This window comes from Myotis nattereri (assembly GCF_964212035.1).
Source record: "Myotis nattereri genome assembly, chromosome: 18".
NCBI lineage: Eukaryota > Metazoa > Chordata > Mammalia > Chiroptera > Vespertilionidae > Myotis > Myotis nattereri.
In genome coordinates this window covers 32,033,372-32,050,588 of record NC_138093.1, presented here as the reverse complement: position 1 = coordinate 32,050,588, position 17,217 = coordinate 32,033,372, and the positions used below count along the sequence as shown (strand labels likewise).

Genomic DNA, 17,217 nt, shown 5'->3' with positions numbered 1-17,217 from the left:
AGTGACTCCATGGTAAGCTTTGAGAGGACTTCAAACAGCCACAATTTAGAGAGAAAGAGAGAAAGCAGATGGAAGAGAGAAAGAAGGAGGAAGATAGTTGGAAAGAGAGAGGAAGGGGAGACAGAACACTAGACAAGTGAAAATTTGGGGAGGACACCTCGGGTATCAATGGAAGCGGTGGACTAACAAAACACTTGTCCCAGGGACGTGACCTCCTGAAATATGTGCACAGGTTACAGTGGCCACAACAGCGGTCAAGAAAGGCAATGGTGACTTTCAAGTTCACGGCAGCCCTTTTGGGTCCCAAGGCTCATGAGAACAAGCAGCAATACTCCATAGTGTTTCTCAGGAATCTCAGGTGCAAGATACAGGGTGGGGCAAAGGTAGGCTGACAGTTGTTCGTATGGAAAAGAATCTATATAATAAAAGCCTAAGCAACCATTATGGCGGAACAACCAGAACAACTGGTCGCTATGATGCACACTGACCACTAGGGGGCAGACACTCAATGTAGGAGCTGCCCCCTGGTGGTCAGTGCTCTCCTACAGGGGGAGCACCACTCAGCCAGAAGCGGAGAGGTAAGGAGCCTGCTGGTAAGGAGAAAGGGATCCTGGATTGCGAGAAGCCGGCAGGCAGACATTTCCTGAGGGGTCCTGGACTGTGAGAGGGTGCAGGCCGAGCTGAGGCCCACTGCTCCCTCCCCAGTGCACGAATTTGGTGCACCGGGCCTCTAGTAGCATAATAATAACACAAGAATAAATTCTGTGTTCCGCATACTCACAACTGTAAAGCTACATTGCCCCACCCTGTACATCGCCCGATGGGTCAATATCTACAAATAAGCTCCCTTTAAAGGGAGAGGACAGCTTTGCGAGTCCATCCTGTGTAGAAAAGAGAACATAACAGGCAAAGAGAGAGGATGTTCTCTACCATCCCACCCTCCCCACATTCCTACCTTCAGAATGATGGGGGATCCTGGTTTCTGATTCAAGACTCCAGTGGGGCTGAGTAGTTCAAAGGTTGGGTTGGGGTAGTAGATGAACTTGGTGTCATTGTAAATGAGCAAGGACTGGACATTGTTAAAGACAAAGCCAAACTCGTCTGGCCGTTCCACAGTGTCCAGGCCGGGCCGGTAGTCCGTGGTCAGAGAGGGTGCCAGGCAGGTGAGGGTGGTGTTGTTCACAACTTTACACACCTACAAGGCCCAGAGAGCAGCATTCAAGCGCCTAGCAAGCGACCGGGGGTCTGCGGGGCCCCTCCCACCCTCTGCTTGCTTTGGCCATTACTATTAGGCAACTGCTTGTCTTCATTAGATAGTGAACCCCTTGAAGAAAAGGGCTGTGAGACTAATTTTGGGGGGGTTGCATTTTAACCTCAATCATTCATTCATTCATTCATTCATTCATTCATTCATTCACCAACATCGCTTGAGCACCTCCTCTGTGGCAGGTGCTGTGCTAGGAGTTGGGGCTACCTGGTGAATAGTCACAGTCTACAGTGGGAGACAAATGATTCAAGCATGATCTAGTCCTGGCAGAGGACTGAGAACACAGGAGGGGGACGAATGGATATGAGGAAGTGCCTGGAGCCGGTCCATGCTTGCTGTTTCAAGGGCCTGGCATATATGGCATACTGTTCTTAATATGTTTGCTCACCTTCTAGGCACTAGTGTTTTAACCAAGGTCTCTGAGAAAGGTTGTTTCCCCAGGTAGGGATTTCCCCCTGAAGTTAGGGAGGGAATAAAACCTCTTAACTAAGTGCCAGGCGGGTAATTAATCACTTTAACTATGAACAATCATGCTTAAGCTACATAATCTTTACTCCCTGGAATGGAGATAAAAAACGCCCTAACCTTTGTAATAGAGATTGATAGGATTGAATCAACTGGTATAAATACAGATGTAAGAAGACAGCAAGACTCAGAACTAAGAAGACAGAACCAGGAGGCACAGAACCTACACAGAACGTTCTCTAGAGACAGAAGAACTTCACTGGAGAAAACATGGCAAAAGATCCTGGACAGAAACTGGCCTCAGAACCTAGAGACAGAACCTAGCGAGAGAACATGGCAAAAGATCCTGGACTGAACCTGACTACAGAAATTGGCAAGAGAACCTGACTAGAACCTGGTGACTGAACCTGGCTTGAGAACCTGGACAGAACCTGGCTGGAGAACCTAGCGAGGGAACATGGACACAGAACCTGGCTGGAGAACCTGGACAGAACCTGGCTGGAGAACCTAGTGAGGGAACTTGGCTACAGAACCTGGCTGGAGAACCTGGAGAACCTGGCTGGAGAACCTAGCAAGACAACATGGACACAGAACCTGGCTGGAGATCCAGAGCAGAACCTCTCTGGAGATCCTAAACAGAACTTCGCTGGAGATCCAGACCAGAACTTGGCTGGAGATCCTGGCTAGGCTACTGATCAACTGAACGCTGTCTCTTCACCGACTCCGTCCACACCTTTGGGGACCCCTGGACCCGCTGGGGTTGGACCCCGGCAAGGAAGGTCCTGGTGGGGTGGGACCAGGTACAGGGGACTATCAGTGTGTGGCCATGGGCATGTGTGTGAGTGCACATGGCTCACGGAAGCTTCCCCAGGGAAGAAATAAATGAAATTTAATCTGAAGAATGAGTGGGACTTACCTAGACAAGGAGAGGGAGGGAGAGGGGAACAAATCCCAGCAAAAGCCCAGGATGAGAGCATAGAAGGTTCGAGGAAAACGTGGGATGCGGTGCTGGGTGTGAGTGTGAATATGGAGGGGAGCTTGGGTGGAGCCGGACATAGTGTGAGATACGCACTTTGCCGGCACATAGTAGGTATTCAGTTAATGTTTACTGACTACATTGATTCATGATAAGGAGTCTTCAACTCTTTAAATGTTCTACGTAGAATCTCTCTCTCTTTTCCAACCAAGTCCCCTAACTTCGAGGGGATGTAGCCTTGGTATGGACACTGAGTTCGGAATGTCCTTTCTTTATTGGTGGACGCTGGTCTCCCAAATAAAATCCTAGCTGGGCTGACCCCTCCTTAGCACGAGGTGTGGCATGCTCGCCTCTGGCTTAGAACTGGGGCTGCCCGAGGCCGCAGCCGGAATGAAGAAACCACTACGGGACCCACGTGGGGCTTGGGAAGAGACTTGGCCTCCTAGCTCCCGGCTCAGTTTCGGTCTTGGGAGCCATGGTGTCCCAGCAACAGCCAAGGGCATCTGTGAGAACTCGGCCTGCTCAAGTACACACTGTCCTGGCAGGTCCGCACATGTGTGTCTGGCCAACATACGCACACATGGACTTCATGCTCAGAAAACAAGGCCGTGTGTGAAACTGCAGAAAGGCTGCCACTGGCACAGAGATGAGGTCAGAGCTCCCAGGCCAAGCGTTAACCCTCTGCTCCCAGAGGCCATTTGCGTTTCAATCTACAGCTCACCGAAGGCTTCCTGCCATCTTGGAGGTCAGTCCCCATCCCCACCCTTTCCAGCTCACACTTCAGCAGCCCTTAGAAGCCCAATGTCCCTTTCATGTGCCAGCTGGGGACACTCTGGCGCGAGGAAAATGGGGTGCAGTCTAAGGGTAGAGTTGAGCCAGGGAGACTGAAACCCCGGGCTTTGTGGGCAGACACGCAGCCAGGGTGCCTCTCTTCCCTCCCCACCCCACCTTCTTCCCCGCTCTTTCCAGCTCCCCAGACTGGGCTCCTCTGGGAACACGCAGATCACTCCCAAGCAAGCAGCCTCTGTTTGCTTCCTGCCCGGTGCTGCATCGGCATTTCGTTTGCCAAACATTCCTTGGGGTTTTGCGGCCTAGGCTTTGGCCCTTCTCACTTTTCACGAGGGGCTGCTTCATGGCCCAAAGGCAAGGAGAGGCCCCAGTCGGCTGAGGCTGCCATGGGGCCCAGGCTGGGCTGAGGGGCCCAGCGCTCCTCTCCCACCACCCTGAGGGGAAGGCCCAGGGCGGAGTTCACGGGCTTCTCCCTGTGGAGCTGGCCCTCCCTCTCCATCTGCCCGCCTGCAGGCCCCAGGCAGGTCACTACTGAAGCGGAGCGCCCCAGCCCAGGCTCCTCTTCAGTGGCTTCCCCGGGACCGAGCGTCAGCCTTGGAGGCCGACCTCGTCAGGCACATCCTCACTCTCCCAAATTCCCCCTGTGCCACGTGAACCGCGCCTCGTACTGTCTGTGTCTGATGCTTTCACATCTGGGCCTCGCTGACTCTGGAGGGACTGCCCCTCCCCAGACTCGCCAACCCCTAGGGACCATCAACGGCGTGCCGCCTGCTAGCGCGTGCTTTCTAAGGCAGACAGCTCATCAGCCCACACCCCAACCACCTCCTTCCACACTGTGGGCAACTATCCACCTTCCCTGACTCTACCAGGGCTGGGCGCCAGGCAACTAGGGCCCCTCTGCCCCACAGCCCATTGAAATGATCATGATCCCAACTGGCCCCAAACCTGCCTGCCTTGCCTGGCTAGTTCCTTCCTGTGGAAACCAAAATAGTTGTCTTTCCTCCTTCTGCTTCCTAACCTACTCTGCGGCTTCCTCTCCCCATCCCCCACACCCCATGGCATGCCCCACCCCCCCCTTTCTTGGGATCTGTATTGTGTTGTTGTTATTAATCCTCACCTGAGGATATTTTTCCATTGATTTTTAGAGAGAGTGGAAGGGAAGGGGAGAGACACAGAGAGAGAAACACTGATGTGAGGGAGACACATCCATTGGGTGCCTCCTGCATGCACCATGACCAACCCTGGGGATTGAGCCTGCAGCCAAGGTACATGTCCTCAACTGAATCAAACCCAGGACCCTTTGGTCTGCGGGCTGACGCTCTATCCACTGAACCAAACCGGCCAGGGCGGGATCTGTATTAACAAACTATCCAATGGCAGTCATCTCCCGATCTGTTGGCCTTGTCATACCTGAATAATAAAATCTAAATTTTAAAAGTGCGCCTAATTTTGGGGGAGTTTTATTTTTCCTGAGTGTGAACTCGCCATTCCCATTCCTACCCCTCACGCTCTTCCCTTCCACATAGGCCCCTGAGTTGGGCAGATGGAGGTGGTCTGTGAGCTATGGGGCAGTGGTCTCAGTCTGGAAGTGGAGTTGGGGCACGGATTCTTTACCCAGGGGTCACACTCTACACCCGGGATAAGGAGACATGTGTTCCTCTAGCGCAAAAAGCCATGATCGTGGGGTGTAGAAGGTTGCAAAAGGTGTCCCCATGCCTGGCATGTTGGAATTCCAAGTCTAGAAGCATCTCATGTGGTTTAGTTATGAAGGAGTTCAGTGGTTGAGCATTGACCTATGAACCAGAAGATCAGGGTTCGATTCCTGGTCGGGGCACATGCCCAGGTTGCCTCCTTCATCCCCAGTGGGGGGTGTGCAGGAGGTAGCTGATCAATGATTCTCTCTCATCATTGATGTTTCTATCTCTCTCTCCCTCTCCTTTCCTGTCCGAAATAAAAAAAAATATATATATATTTTTTAAAAAGTCCAGATATTTGGGATCTAGCTTGGTCCTGCCACCAGTCATCTGCATGGTTGGGGAAAGTCATTATTCCTTTCTGGCCTCAGTTTCCTCAGCTGTGAGGGGATAGGCCCAGATGACCCCTGAGAGCCTCCAGGTCCAGCCTTCTAGCATCCTGTCATTTAGTGCATTTCTGTTTCCTAAGGAAGCCTCAAGCACTCTGGGAATGTGTCAGAGATGAAGGTAGACATAGAGCCATCCTCCCCATCAGCATCTCAGCCTCGTCAATCCCCCGAAGGTCGAAGCAGTAATGATAGCCATTTATTTGAAAAATAATGGCCATAATTCACAGTGCCAGCATCTCCTGGACTATAATTATAAATACAATAACGTTTCAGAAAATATTGGCCAAGAAGAGCCACTAGAACAAACTAAAATATTTATAACATATCAGACATTCTGCCCTTATGATAGAAAACTTCTTTAAAATTACAAAAAATCCATAATGAAAGAAATTGAATTACATGGCTCTGCTCAGAGGAGTAAAGTAAAATGTTCAACCTGATCATCTTAGCAACCAGCATGGGTTTATTCGCATGCAGTGACTACCATTTGTCAAGTGCCAACCTCGTGGGGGCCAATGGCTGCAGGTGACCAATCTGCACGTGAGTCTTAGCACCATATGAAGTGAAGGGGGATGGAGGGTCAGAGAGGTTAGATGACTTGATCATGGTTGTTCAGCTAATCAATGGCAGTGCCCTGCTTCCAATCCAGAAGTACCTGAATTTGGAGTCAGAATTCCTTCACCCTCTCACAACACTGCTGCTTATCGGACCTCAGAGTGAGCATGTCACACAGCAAGAGCCCTTTTGTGCTGCATCTTAAGCTCAGAAGGCACTAGGTCGATGCACTCACTATATCACCTTCTGACAAGAAATGACTATCTACATTAATAAAATGGAAAGATGCAAATTGACCGTACCTTTGCAACACCCACCAGCCAACCAGGAGTGGGTATGCAAATTAACCAACCACCGATGGTGGTTAATTTGCATACGCAGACACTGAGCGGCCAGGGGCGGGGCTGGACGCTTGCGTTGTTGCCATGCTAATGACGCAGGCATTCCAGACTGCCCCAGCTGCTCAGGGCCTCTGAGCAGCATGGGAAGGCAGAAAAGCAGCTCCAGCCAGAGTGAAGGCGGTGCTGGCAGCCAGGGGAAGGAAGGCCTATTCTTGCACGTGCATCAGGCCTCTAGTGCCATAATTATAAAAATCATATTGTCAGGCTTAGGCGTTTGGGGACATGATTCTGGGCTCAGTCTTGAGCCATCTTTCTTCTCCTATGTCCAGTGCCCAGCACAGAGCTCAGCACATTACAAAACACTGATACATGCAATGTTTGCCAAGGGCCAGGCGACCAGTGGTTACTCACATTGACAGATTCTTTGCCATTAAACTTGACTCGGATCCTTGGCTCCTGAATGACATCCAGGTTGGAGCCTGTGATGGTCAGGGGTGTGTGGCCACTGGGGACAAGCAGAGGCTAGGTTAGATAAAATTCAAATGGCCACCACCTCACCCCTGGATCCTCTCACAAGCCATACTTGGGCTGAGAGGCTGATGCCACGCGGTGCATTCCTCCACACCGTGCCTCACCTGGCGATGCTCCACTCCGGCTCGATGCTCTGCACCTGGGGGTCCCCTATGTACTCAAACTTCAGGCTGTTATTCACACGGGCTCGGTCGACACTCACGAAGACAGGAACACAGCTCTGGCCGTTGGACGATGGGGGTGAGACACACACGATCTCATTCATTGACCGCCTGGTGGGGAGACAGCAGGAGGGTTGTGAAGAAAGGCGGGGGCAATCGGGGTGCCCTCTGCTGGGAAAGGGGCTGGCTTGTCTCAGTCTGAGGGTGTGGCCAGGACGTGTCCTTGGTCCGGTGTACTGTATACTATGGAACATCTCCCTTGTCAATATCCTCTTTCCCTGACATCCATCTCTGGTTCGATTAGGAGGGAGCGGCTGGAGAAGGGGATTAGAGAATGAGGCAGGGGCTGGGCTTCATGAGTTTCTCTCTCTTTTCTGGATTTTTCTAGAAAATGACTATTTAACTGATGCTTAGAGTCTAGTCCAGGGGTGGGCAAACTTTTTGACTCGAGGGCTACAATGGGTTCTTAAACTGGACTGGAGGGCCGGAACAAAAGCATGGATGGAGTGTTTGTGTGAACTAATATAAATTCAAAGTAAACATCATTACATAAAAGGGTCCGGTCTTTTTTTTTTTTAGTTTTATTCATTTCAAACAGGCCCGATCCGGCCCACGGGCCGTAGTTTGCCCACGGCTGGCTAGTCAGTCAGTTAATAAATATTCATTGAGTCCAGCAGGCATGGCTCAGTGGTTGAGTGTCGACCTATGAACCAGGAGGCCGTGGTTCAATTCCCGGTCAGGGCACATGCCCAGGTTGCAGGCTCGATCCCCCAGCGTGGAGCGTGCAGGAGGCAGCTGATCAATGATTCTCTCTCATCATTGATGTTTCTCTCTCTCTCTCTCCTTTTTCCTTCTTCTCTGAAATCAATAAAAATATTTAAAAACATATAAATGCATACATAAATAAATATTCATTGAGCACCTACCATGCAGAAAAGTGAACATTCAGTTCTTGCCCTTAGGGAATTTATGGTCCAAGGAGGAGATTATCAAATACTGGGAAAGTTGGGTTATCATCCATGGATTCTTTAAGAATTCTCTCACCCCCATTCAATGTATTTGACAAATAGTAGGTGTTCAATTTTTTAGGCCTAAGAGATGTCCTGAGGATGAGTCTGGCTTGCCGAGGGCCGAGGCCATGCAATGTCCATGTTTCTCAAGTAACCACAGTGGGGACCTAGTGAACGTGTGGCCTGATGGTGACAGGACAGCTCCTGGGGGCCTTTCTCATCCGCAGTCTCAGGGCTCTCACTTCTCATTATTTTTAGAAGCGCCCAGCCCTGTGATTCACGACGTGTAAACGGACCAGTGCTACGTGACCAGAATGGTGTTTGGGTCAAGGATGCAGCACATAGGATGGAGGCAGGCAGGCCTATGTGTGAACATGCACAGGAACATGTGTGCATATGTGTGAACCTGCACACGAATGTGTATATATGTGTGAACATGCACAGGACCATGTGTGCATATGTGAGAATCTGCACATGAATGCGTATATATGTGTGGACATGCACAGGACTGTGTGTGCATGTGTGTGAACCTGCACACGAATGCGTTTATATGTGTGAACATGCACAGGACCATGTGTGCATATGTGTGAACCTGCACACGAATGTGTTTATATGTGTGAACATGCACAGGAACGTGTGTCCATATGTGTGAACCTGCACACAAATGCGTACATATGTGTGAACATGCACAGGAACGTGTGTCCATATGTGTGAACCTGCACACGAATGTGTTTATATGTGTGAACATGCACAGGACCGTGTGTACATATGTGTGAACCTGCACACAAATGCATACATATGTGTGAACATGCACAGGAACGTGTGTCCATATGTGTGAACCTGCACACGAATGCGTATATATGTGTGAACATGCACAGGAACGTGTGTCCATATGTGTGAACCTGTACACGAATGTGTATATATGTGTGAACATGCACAGGAACATGTGTGCATATGTGTGAACCTGCACACGAATGTGTTTATATGTGTGAACATGCATAGGCCCGTGTGTGCATATGTGTGAACCTGCACACGAATGCGTATATATGTGTGAACATGCACAGGAACATGTGTACACATGTGTGAGCCTGCACACAAATGCGTATATATGTGCGGACATGCACAGGAACATGTGCACACATGTGTGAGCATGCATAGGCCACACAAGGACAGTCTCCCAGTGCTCCTTCGAGCGCATCTCACCCATAGAACTCGCAGGTCTGGTTGCCCAGGTACACAGCCACGCTGCTCCCAGCTCCAAGATAACGGCCCGTGATGGTCACCATGGTGCCTCCGGACTCTGGGCCCCGGATGGGGTTGAGGGACAGCACAGAAGGGTTCTTTGTGAGGAAGCAGAGAAATGATCACAGCTCAGGTTTTGTGCAAAGGGACGGACACAGGCTAGACTTAAGGACAGAAGGAGGAACCATGTCCATGCTCTGAGTGGAGGTACTTTTCCTGCCCTTTTGAATCCCACACACTCTCTCCGCCCCCCCTGGAGCTGAGACCCTTTCTAAGAGGCTCTGGGCATGTCCAGGGAAGACAGAAAGGTCATGCTTTGGAATTAATTAACTCCCCAGGGAGTCTCGTGCCCATAACATTGATGGGAAGGCAGAGGTGACACTGACTAATCTATCAATTAGTTTACAAATTGAGAACAATTTGAAAATGCTTCTCTATCTAGAACCTGTACTGATTTTTTTTGGCACAAAATCGATACGGCTGGATAAAGCATCACTGCCTGGATCAGGCCACCCTGAGGCTAAAGTCCTCTATTAAGGGCCACGTACATCTGTCCATGCCTCCCTAACCATGTGAAGGACATGGTAGTGTCCCTGGTGCAGAGGGCTGTAAGGGAATGTTAGACATGGCTTCCCTGTCCTGCACCAGGAGGATGGATGGCCCATCGCTGGCTGGGGCTTTTCAGTAAGCTCATTAAGTTGTAAAATTAAGCCTGAAGCTTAGAAGAAATGTCATCAGGCAGCCGACCTGAGTCAAGAAGGATTTGTTTCTGCCTCTACAGAGGGCGGTGGGGCAGAGTGGAAAGTGTATTTAACTGAGCAACTACACAGGCATGAACTAGTCCCCATTAGCCACTCAGTAGCAATGAGCCCTGAAGCAAGGCTCTGGATAGCCCTGGGCTTTCATTTGCTCCCCTGTGGAGAGGAGGGTGAGCTAAAGCGTCTCTACAGCTCCTCCCTGCTCTGGCATTCCGCATTTCTCTCTGCATCCAGTGTTTCTGCACTTGCCTCTCACAGAAGACCCCGTCTGTCTGTGCAGAGGATGGGGTAGGCTGGAGGCAGATAGGCCGAGGTTCTCTCCGGCCGAGAGACAAGAAGACAAGAAAAAGGTGCAGGTGCCGGGACAGGAAGGCAGAGACGGGAGAACCGACAACAAGCAGTAAAAATGCTGCAGAGAACAGCATCTTGTGGTTTAGGGATTTTTCAAAACTCTCAGCAAGGCTAGTTTGCCCCCACTTGCTGGTGCTAATACTTCTTAATGAAGCCAGGTAGGTAAGTGTCAGAAAAGGGACTTAAGGGCCCAAAGGCAAATTATTGATTCAGTAGGCACCTTAAAGGTGGTTTTGCTACCTGTTGCCTGAGCACAGAGAGATGGTTTCAGGTGTGAATGTGTGCTTACTTGAGTGTAACCACACCAACACACAGAGCAACTCGCTTGTACACCCCACTCCTGCGATCCCGCACAAAGACATGGTTCTGCAGGATTTCAAGGGCCTCCGCTAAATTCCTACTTACAAAGCTTGAGGTGAATCCTAGACCTAATTGGGTCCTCCAGGCGCTCATTAGGCCGAATTAGGCGTGAAGATACTACCTTGGCAGGGAAAAGGGCCACCCCTCCCTAGCCTGGGAGGTGCTAAGATCTGAATTCTAAGAAAGGCCTGATCTTGCCACGTTTAGAACTCTGACCTTTGGCTCTGCTGGGCTCCAGTCTTCACAGAATCCTTAGTCACACCCCCACCCCACTCGGAAAGACAGGCTTGCAAAGTGAGGCCCGAAGTTCCCTTTTCTGGTCTCTTGGCGGTGGTGCCTGGCTTGGGAGGAGGTGTGTGGAGGAGTCCAGAAGGAAGTGTGCCCTTGCTGGGAGCCTGCACTGAACCCCACACTCACCACAAAGGTGTACTGTTGATGGGACTTGGTCATGAACTCTGGTTTGCACTCGCCAATGCACAGGCGCACCGGCCCAGACGTGGTCCCCACGAGGGCATGGCCCATCTCACAGACGATCCTGAGAAGAAAGCACACCTTCCAGTGAGAAGCCAGGCAAGAGCTGGCATCCCTGCCCCTGCTGCTCACTGTCACAATGAATGACTCCTCACAGCCTTTCAACAGTGCTGAACCAACCAAGATGCAGCTTGCTCACCCATCTGAGCTGTGTGACCTTGAGAAAACAGCTTTCCCTCTCTGGGCTTTAGTGTCTCATCTGTGGAGTGAGAGGTTGGATGAGATAATCTCTAAAGCCCCGTGTGCCTCCAAAATGCCCAATTCTCTGAACAAGCGTGTGGTACCCAGTGCCGAGTGCAGTGCCTACCCCTGGGTGGCTGCCCACTATTTGTGAAATAAACCTAATGCCCAACAGAGAGGTTCTGCCCAATTGAGTGTTCTTTTCCATGTGACAAGCCAACACTGCAACTCTCCCTAAAAGAGGGAGCGAGGGCCTATTTGCTGAACTGATTCAATTGTGGTTTGCTTCCTGCAGTGAGTTTTCAAAAGAGAAGAGATAATCCGGTGAGATAGTGAGAGCCCAGAACAGGAGCCTGGAGCACAGCGGGAGGAGTGGAGTCCTGTGGCAGCAGGCGAAGGGCTGGGAGGCAGATGAGTTCATTAGGACAGTAGCGGGCACTGGACTCCCACTTAATCAAGGGCTGAGCGCAGGAAGCTGCTGGGGGAGGTGGGGACCCAGCTCCGGGGTTGGAAGTCAGGTCTCCTGTTAACAGGAGAGAGAGCTGGAGAGGAGAGGGATGCAGCATTCTCCCATGAAATGCAGATCGATACCCCCCAGGGATGACTTCCCTGGGGCCTGAGGTAAGTTACAACAAGCACAACCAGAGACTGGTTGCCTTGGCCACAGATTAGAAATGGTGGGTGGCTGGAGGGACTGAAGCAATCGGGTTCTTGGGGGGACCTCTTGCCTGGAATGGTAGATGTGGGGTGCGTGGGAAAGGGTCCCACCAGGCAGAGCAAAAAGGAACCTGGGGACAGAGACAATGATTTTCCTTACCTCCCAATCTCACGTTAAGAGTTCAGAGCAGCCAGGCACCCTTGGTAGGTTTGCTTAGTGGGGAGTCAGTAAAAGACCCCCCTCCCCATCCCTCACCCCCTGCACTAATCCCTAGCCTTATCCTGGCCCGGTGGGGAAGATCGGCTTTTAACCCAGCGATGCTTATCTCAACCGCTTCTCTGGGAAGGAAGGTAACTAAACAGAAATTTCATTCCGATGCAATAAAACCTGCATTAAACAAATACACCGCATGCTCGCACACACGGCGTGCGCGGATCTCCATTTCCTCCATCACAGTTAATCCCAAATAAGCACTTCACTCCTGGTGAATATTTACTTAACATGCAATAACTGTCTGGCTACGTTTAGCATATTAGATTCAACAAGCAAGAACTGAATCACATGGACGGCTACTCTCCCGTCCCTTTCTCTGTGAATGAATACGTTAATTATGAACCCAGAGTAAAGATGAGAGCGATGATCAATTAGTATTTTACACGTAGCTGTCTCCTCAAACCTCATTAGCAGAGCATCGGAGAAGCCTAATTTATGGCACTGTGTGTGGTGATCTCAGTGCTGCTACCTGCGTGGAGTGGCCACGCTCAACCTGCCTCCTGGGCCCTAGCGCCGGCTGCGTGGGGCCGGGCCACCCTGCAGACCATGAGGAGCTCCAGAGGCACAGAAGAGAAGTGGGCAGGTATGTCTCCTTCCCTCTCTTCCAATCAGGGCTTTCTTGTCCCTCACCGCGCCCCCCCCCCACCCCCCCCCCCCACCCCGCCACTTGGACAATCTGTGCCGAAGTGATTCTCAAGAAGAAAAGGAGGAAGGAATCATGGCAGGCTTGATATCATGGCAAGAGGAAACATGAGACTATGTGAAGGTCATGGGCATATCTGTTCCTCCTTGGGCCACCCCAGGGCCTGTCTAGGAGAAGACAACGCCTAGACCGGCTTCAGCTGTGCCTGGAGGGTGCTAACAATGGGCCAGGACCTCTGGGCACTCTGCCTTTTCTAGGACATTTTTTTTTTTTTTGCTCAGGGGTCATGTCCCAAAAGATATGCCTCACATGTCAAACACCTGGGAGAAAGGGGATGCATGGAGATGGGCACTGACCAGGTGTCCACGGCTGAATGGCTACAGTAGGCTCTGAGTGCCTCGCCTAGAAAGGGGTGATGTGGGGGGTCAGGGGCTGGGCAGGGGGGCCTGGACCGCTGCAGCTGACCCTCTCCCACCGGTGGAATGAGGTTCCACTGCAGCGAGTGAGCGGGGAGAGAGGCGGTGGGCTGCGGAAAAGGGTCGGTCGGTCTCAGAAACAGGTGAGAATCCTAAGGAATCAGGCAGCGTCGTAGAAGAACTCAGTGCCCTCGAACTCTCGTCCTTTTCCTTCCTGGGAGCCAGGGCTTGCCTCCTGGAGTGTATCTGTTGCAGGTAGCTGTTCTCTGAGCTCAGGGACAGGGGCAGTTCAAGGAGACAGGAAGGGCAGCCGCAGGGAGTGGGAAGGTTATCATGAGGAGTGTGGGTCCGGCCAAAGCAGATTCTGTGTCTCCATAGTAACAGGAGCTACCCTGGACTGAGCGGTGACCTGGCAGGCACCGGGTAGGACAGGATCCCGTGTCCTCAGCCTCTCCTACCGGGAGGGTCTGATGAGCTCCTTTTATAGACAATGAAACTCAGGCTTGAGGTGCTCGGTGACTCACTGTAGCCACAGCTCTGTTAGCCGCAGTGCCCTATTCAAATCCACGTCAGCCGGCTCCAAAGCTCATGCCTTTGACCACTCCACTCCACTGCCTCTGGGATTAATGGAAGGACCTGTGTGTCTGTTGGGAAGGGGCCAGGGTCAACATGGCAGCCATGCTGGGGTGGAGTTGAGGTTGCTGTGGGAAGAGGAGTAGGGGAGGGAAGGCCTGGCTGGGGTCCCAAAGCCCCGAGAGCTAACTACCTGTGCCCCCGCCTTCCTGGCTGTCGATGGCCACAGGCAGCGGTGTGTCGATGGCCACAGGCACCACTTCCTCCTTCGGGCCTTACCAGGGGGCCAAGTTCCTGTGGTTTGATTTCTGGAGGCCGCCTACCTTCCCTGCCTCCTCCCAGTGTCCCTGGTGGCTCTGGGCTCCCTACGTGCCATTAGGAGACAACAGATGGCCATGTTTTCTCCTGATAAAGTGAGGAGTTGGACTAAATCCCTGTCCAGCAGTTACTTAGCTCTAGTGTTTGAAGGCTTGACTCCTCCTGGTTGGCAGGGATTTCTGGAGACACATTAGTGCCACCAATGAGCTTTCTAATAGTGGGAGGAGCAGGCCCCGTGGGGCATACACTTTACTCCTTCTGCCATCCTAAGGACCACAGATGTCACTATAGGGACCATCTATGTCTACATACCCATTTTCCAGATGAGACATTTGAGGAGCAGAGAGCAAAGTTACTTGCCCGAAGTCTCCTACCTAGCTCATCAATAGCTGAACTCTTGGCCCCCTGCCAGTGCCCTCATACCCACCCGACCACCTCCCTTAAATTGGCATAGGCGATAGTTTTCAGCCCAGCACTGTGCACCTGGGGTGGGGGGCACAGGCATCTAACATCCATCCAGCTGTGGCTGAGTTCACAGGTGCCGCAGATAGGAGGGAGGTGGTCTGAGCCCCGGAGCTGAGAGTCGATCACACAGAGCCCCCGTCCCAGGACTGGCTCTGTTGCGGCCTCAACCTGCGTCCCACTGCCCGGAAAACGCCCTGTGGTGGGATCCTCCGGCCCTCGCAGTCCTGTGGGGTGCCGACCATAGGACTAAGCAGGGCCCTTTAACCAACATTAACCTAATTGCTGAGTGATAGATGGCAGGCACCAGCATCTGGTGAGCCATTACCGTGCCTGCTAATCCTGCCCGCAGCCAGGACTCTGCACCGTGCACGGCGAGCCAAATCCATCTCTCGCAGACATCTGTAACGATTGTGCCTGCTGCTCCCTGCCCGGGATGGAGGCTTTAATGATGTTAACAAACTCTGAAACCTCGAGAGCAGTGATGAGCCTGGCACGGCTGGAAACCAGGGTTGCATCCCGCTGAGGCGCCGGGCGCGCCCACCCCTGCGGCCTGCCCTGTGCCCGGAGGCGGTGGTGGTGGTTTTCTAGGGCGACCACCAGGCTTGGCAGGGAGCCCTGGCCCATTCTCCTTCCCGGGCTCCTTCCATTTCCTATCAGAACTGTCTTCCCCGTGGCCCTGAGCGAGTGCAGAGCATTTGATTTCATAGATAAAACTTTCTTACATTCGTAGGGCACGTTACAGTCCCCGTGTTCTCATCTTACTGAATTTTCCTCAAAACCCGTGCAGCAGGCATCATGGTTTCCATGAGGCCGATGATGGTCAGGAGACCGGACAGATGGCTAAGGTCTCGGGGCTGGGCAGGGGAGCAGCCAGGACTCAGAACACTTTTGCATCCCAAACCTCATGGCATGTCCATGTCCCGCTGCCCAAGCTCTTCTTACCTCAAAGCCATACCCCTTACCCACCCAAGCCCTTTCCTGTGGCATCTCCCCAAGCTGGAGACTTAGCTCATGTCTAGAGGCACAAGGCAGGGCCTGGACGCCCCAGGGATTTGGGTCAGTGAGACCGGGGGGCCAGCTCAGCCTGGCAGGGCACTGGCCCCTGTAAAGCCGTTGACTGTGAGGATCTCTCAGGCCGGCCTGGCTCCTGCCCACAGCTGTCCCCTCCTCTCCTGGCTCGGAAGTGCTACTAAGTCACGTCCCTTTCCCCTCCCTCCTCTCTTCCTGCAGACCCTGCCAGCCTTTCCCGACATGCTCTCCTCGCAGGGCTAAGGTTGCCGGGGAAGGATCCCACAGGAAGGAGCTGCAGGTTGAAGGATCAGGCTCCTTCTCCCCTGCTGGCAGGCGTCCCACCCAGCCTCGGAGTCTGGGAGTTCACCCTCTCGCCCTGACCCAGCCCTGGGCCGCACTGGGATCAAGTCCCCCCGAACCTGGAAGCCACTGCGTGATGCACCATGAGATTTCCAGGCCACTCTCACCCCGAGTCCACCCCATCGCTGGTCAGGAAGGGAAGACTCCAGGCCCAGCTCTGCCTTGGCCACTTGGGCTCTGAGCGAAAGGGATGGGTTTTCACTCCTTTCTTGCTTTGTAAAATGATGATAATGGTATGTACCTCGCAGAGTCCCGACCAATGAAAAAATGAGATAATCGGTGACACTGTGCAAGTGCTGATAGAAGAAAGTGATGCTACTTTTATGGTTGCTGATGCCACTTTTATGGTTGCTACTAAAGGCTGGCTCTGGGGGTGGGGGTCAGAGGGAGGACCTGAGGCCGCAGGGGGCAAAGCTTAGGGGGAGAAGCCCCAGCCCCAAGCTGTGCTCTGAGACCCCCTGTCAGGGCTGTGTTCTCTGAGGAACGAGGGCGACCTGACCAGACTTTATGTGACCAATGATGCAGAGTGATCTGGCTGCTCCCCGCCTTTTCTCCTTTGAAGGGGAGGCACCCCTCCTTGTACCGTCCCGCCCCCCCCCCCCACCCCGCTTCATGCCCGCCTCCTGCCCACCAACTCCACAGTGGCCGCCACTGCCAAGTGAACACCCAGATTGGAACAGATGTCACTCGTGGAGCCCCGATCGCCTGTCCGCTGCGACATGCCTATTTTCTAATTTCCAGCTGACAGTTCCCTTAGTGAAATAAATGAATTTGCTCCGGCGGAGGCCCTGCTCGGATTAAGCTGCTGTCAGAGCCCCAGGAGCCAAACAAATTGTTGCCCACAGCCCACCTTGAGGAATGCATTCCAATGGGGCCTGGCGGGGAGGGGCCTGGGCTGGC

General features: G+C 52.6%; 1 protein-coding gene across 1 annotated transcript in view; it reads right to left on the bottom strand.

Annotated features, from left to right (window-relative positions):
• Positions 1–17,217, bottom strand: part of PLXNA2 (plexin A2) — a 210,138-nt gene that overhangs the window by 19,433 nt on the left and 173,488 nt on the right. Inside the window, exons 14-18 of the mRNA XM_081112157.1 lie at positions 11,307–11,424; positions 9,382–9,518; positions 7,112–7,279; positions 6,888–6,981; positions 956–1,195 (exon numbers count right to left, since the gene is read on the bottom strand). Of these exons, the coding sequence (XP_080968283.1) occupies positions 956–1,195; positions 6,888–6,981; positions 7,112–7,279; positions 9,382–9,518; positions 11,307–11,424 (757 nt within the window). The remainder of the gene's footprint in view (positions 1–955; positions 1,196–6,887; positions 6,982–7,111; positions 7,280–9,381; positions 9,519–11,306; positions 11,425–17,217) is intronic.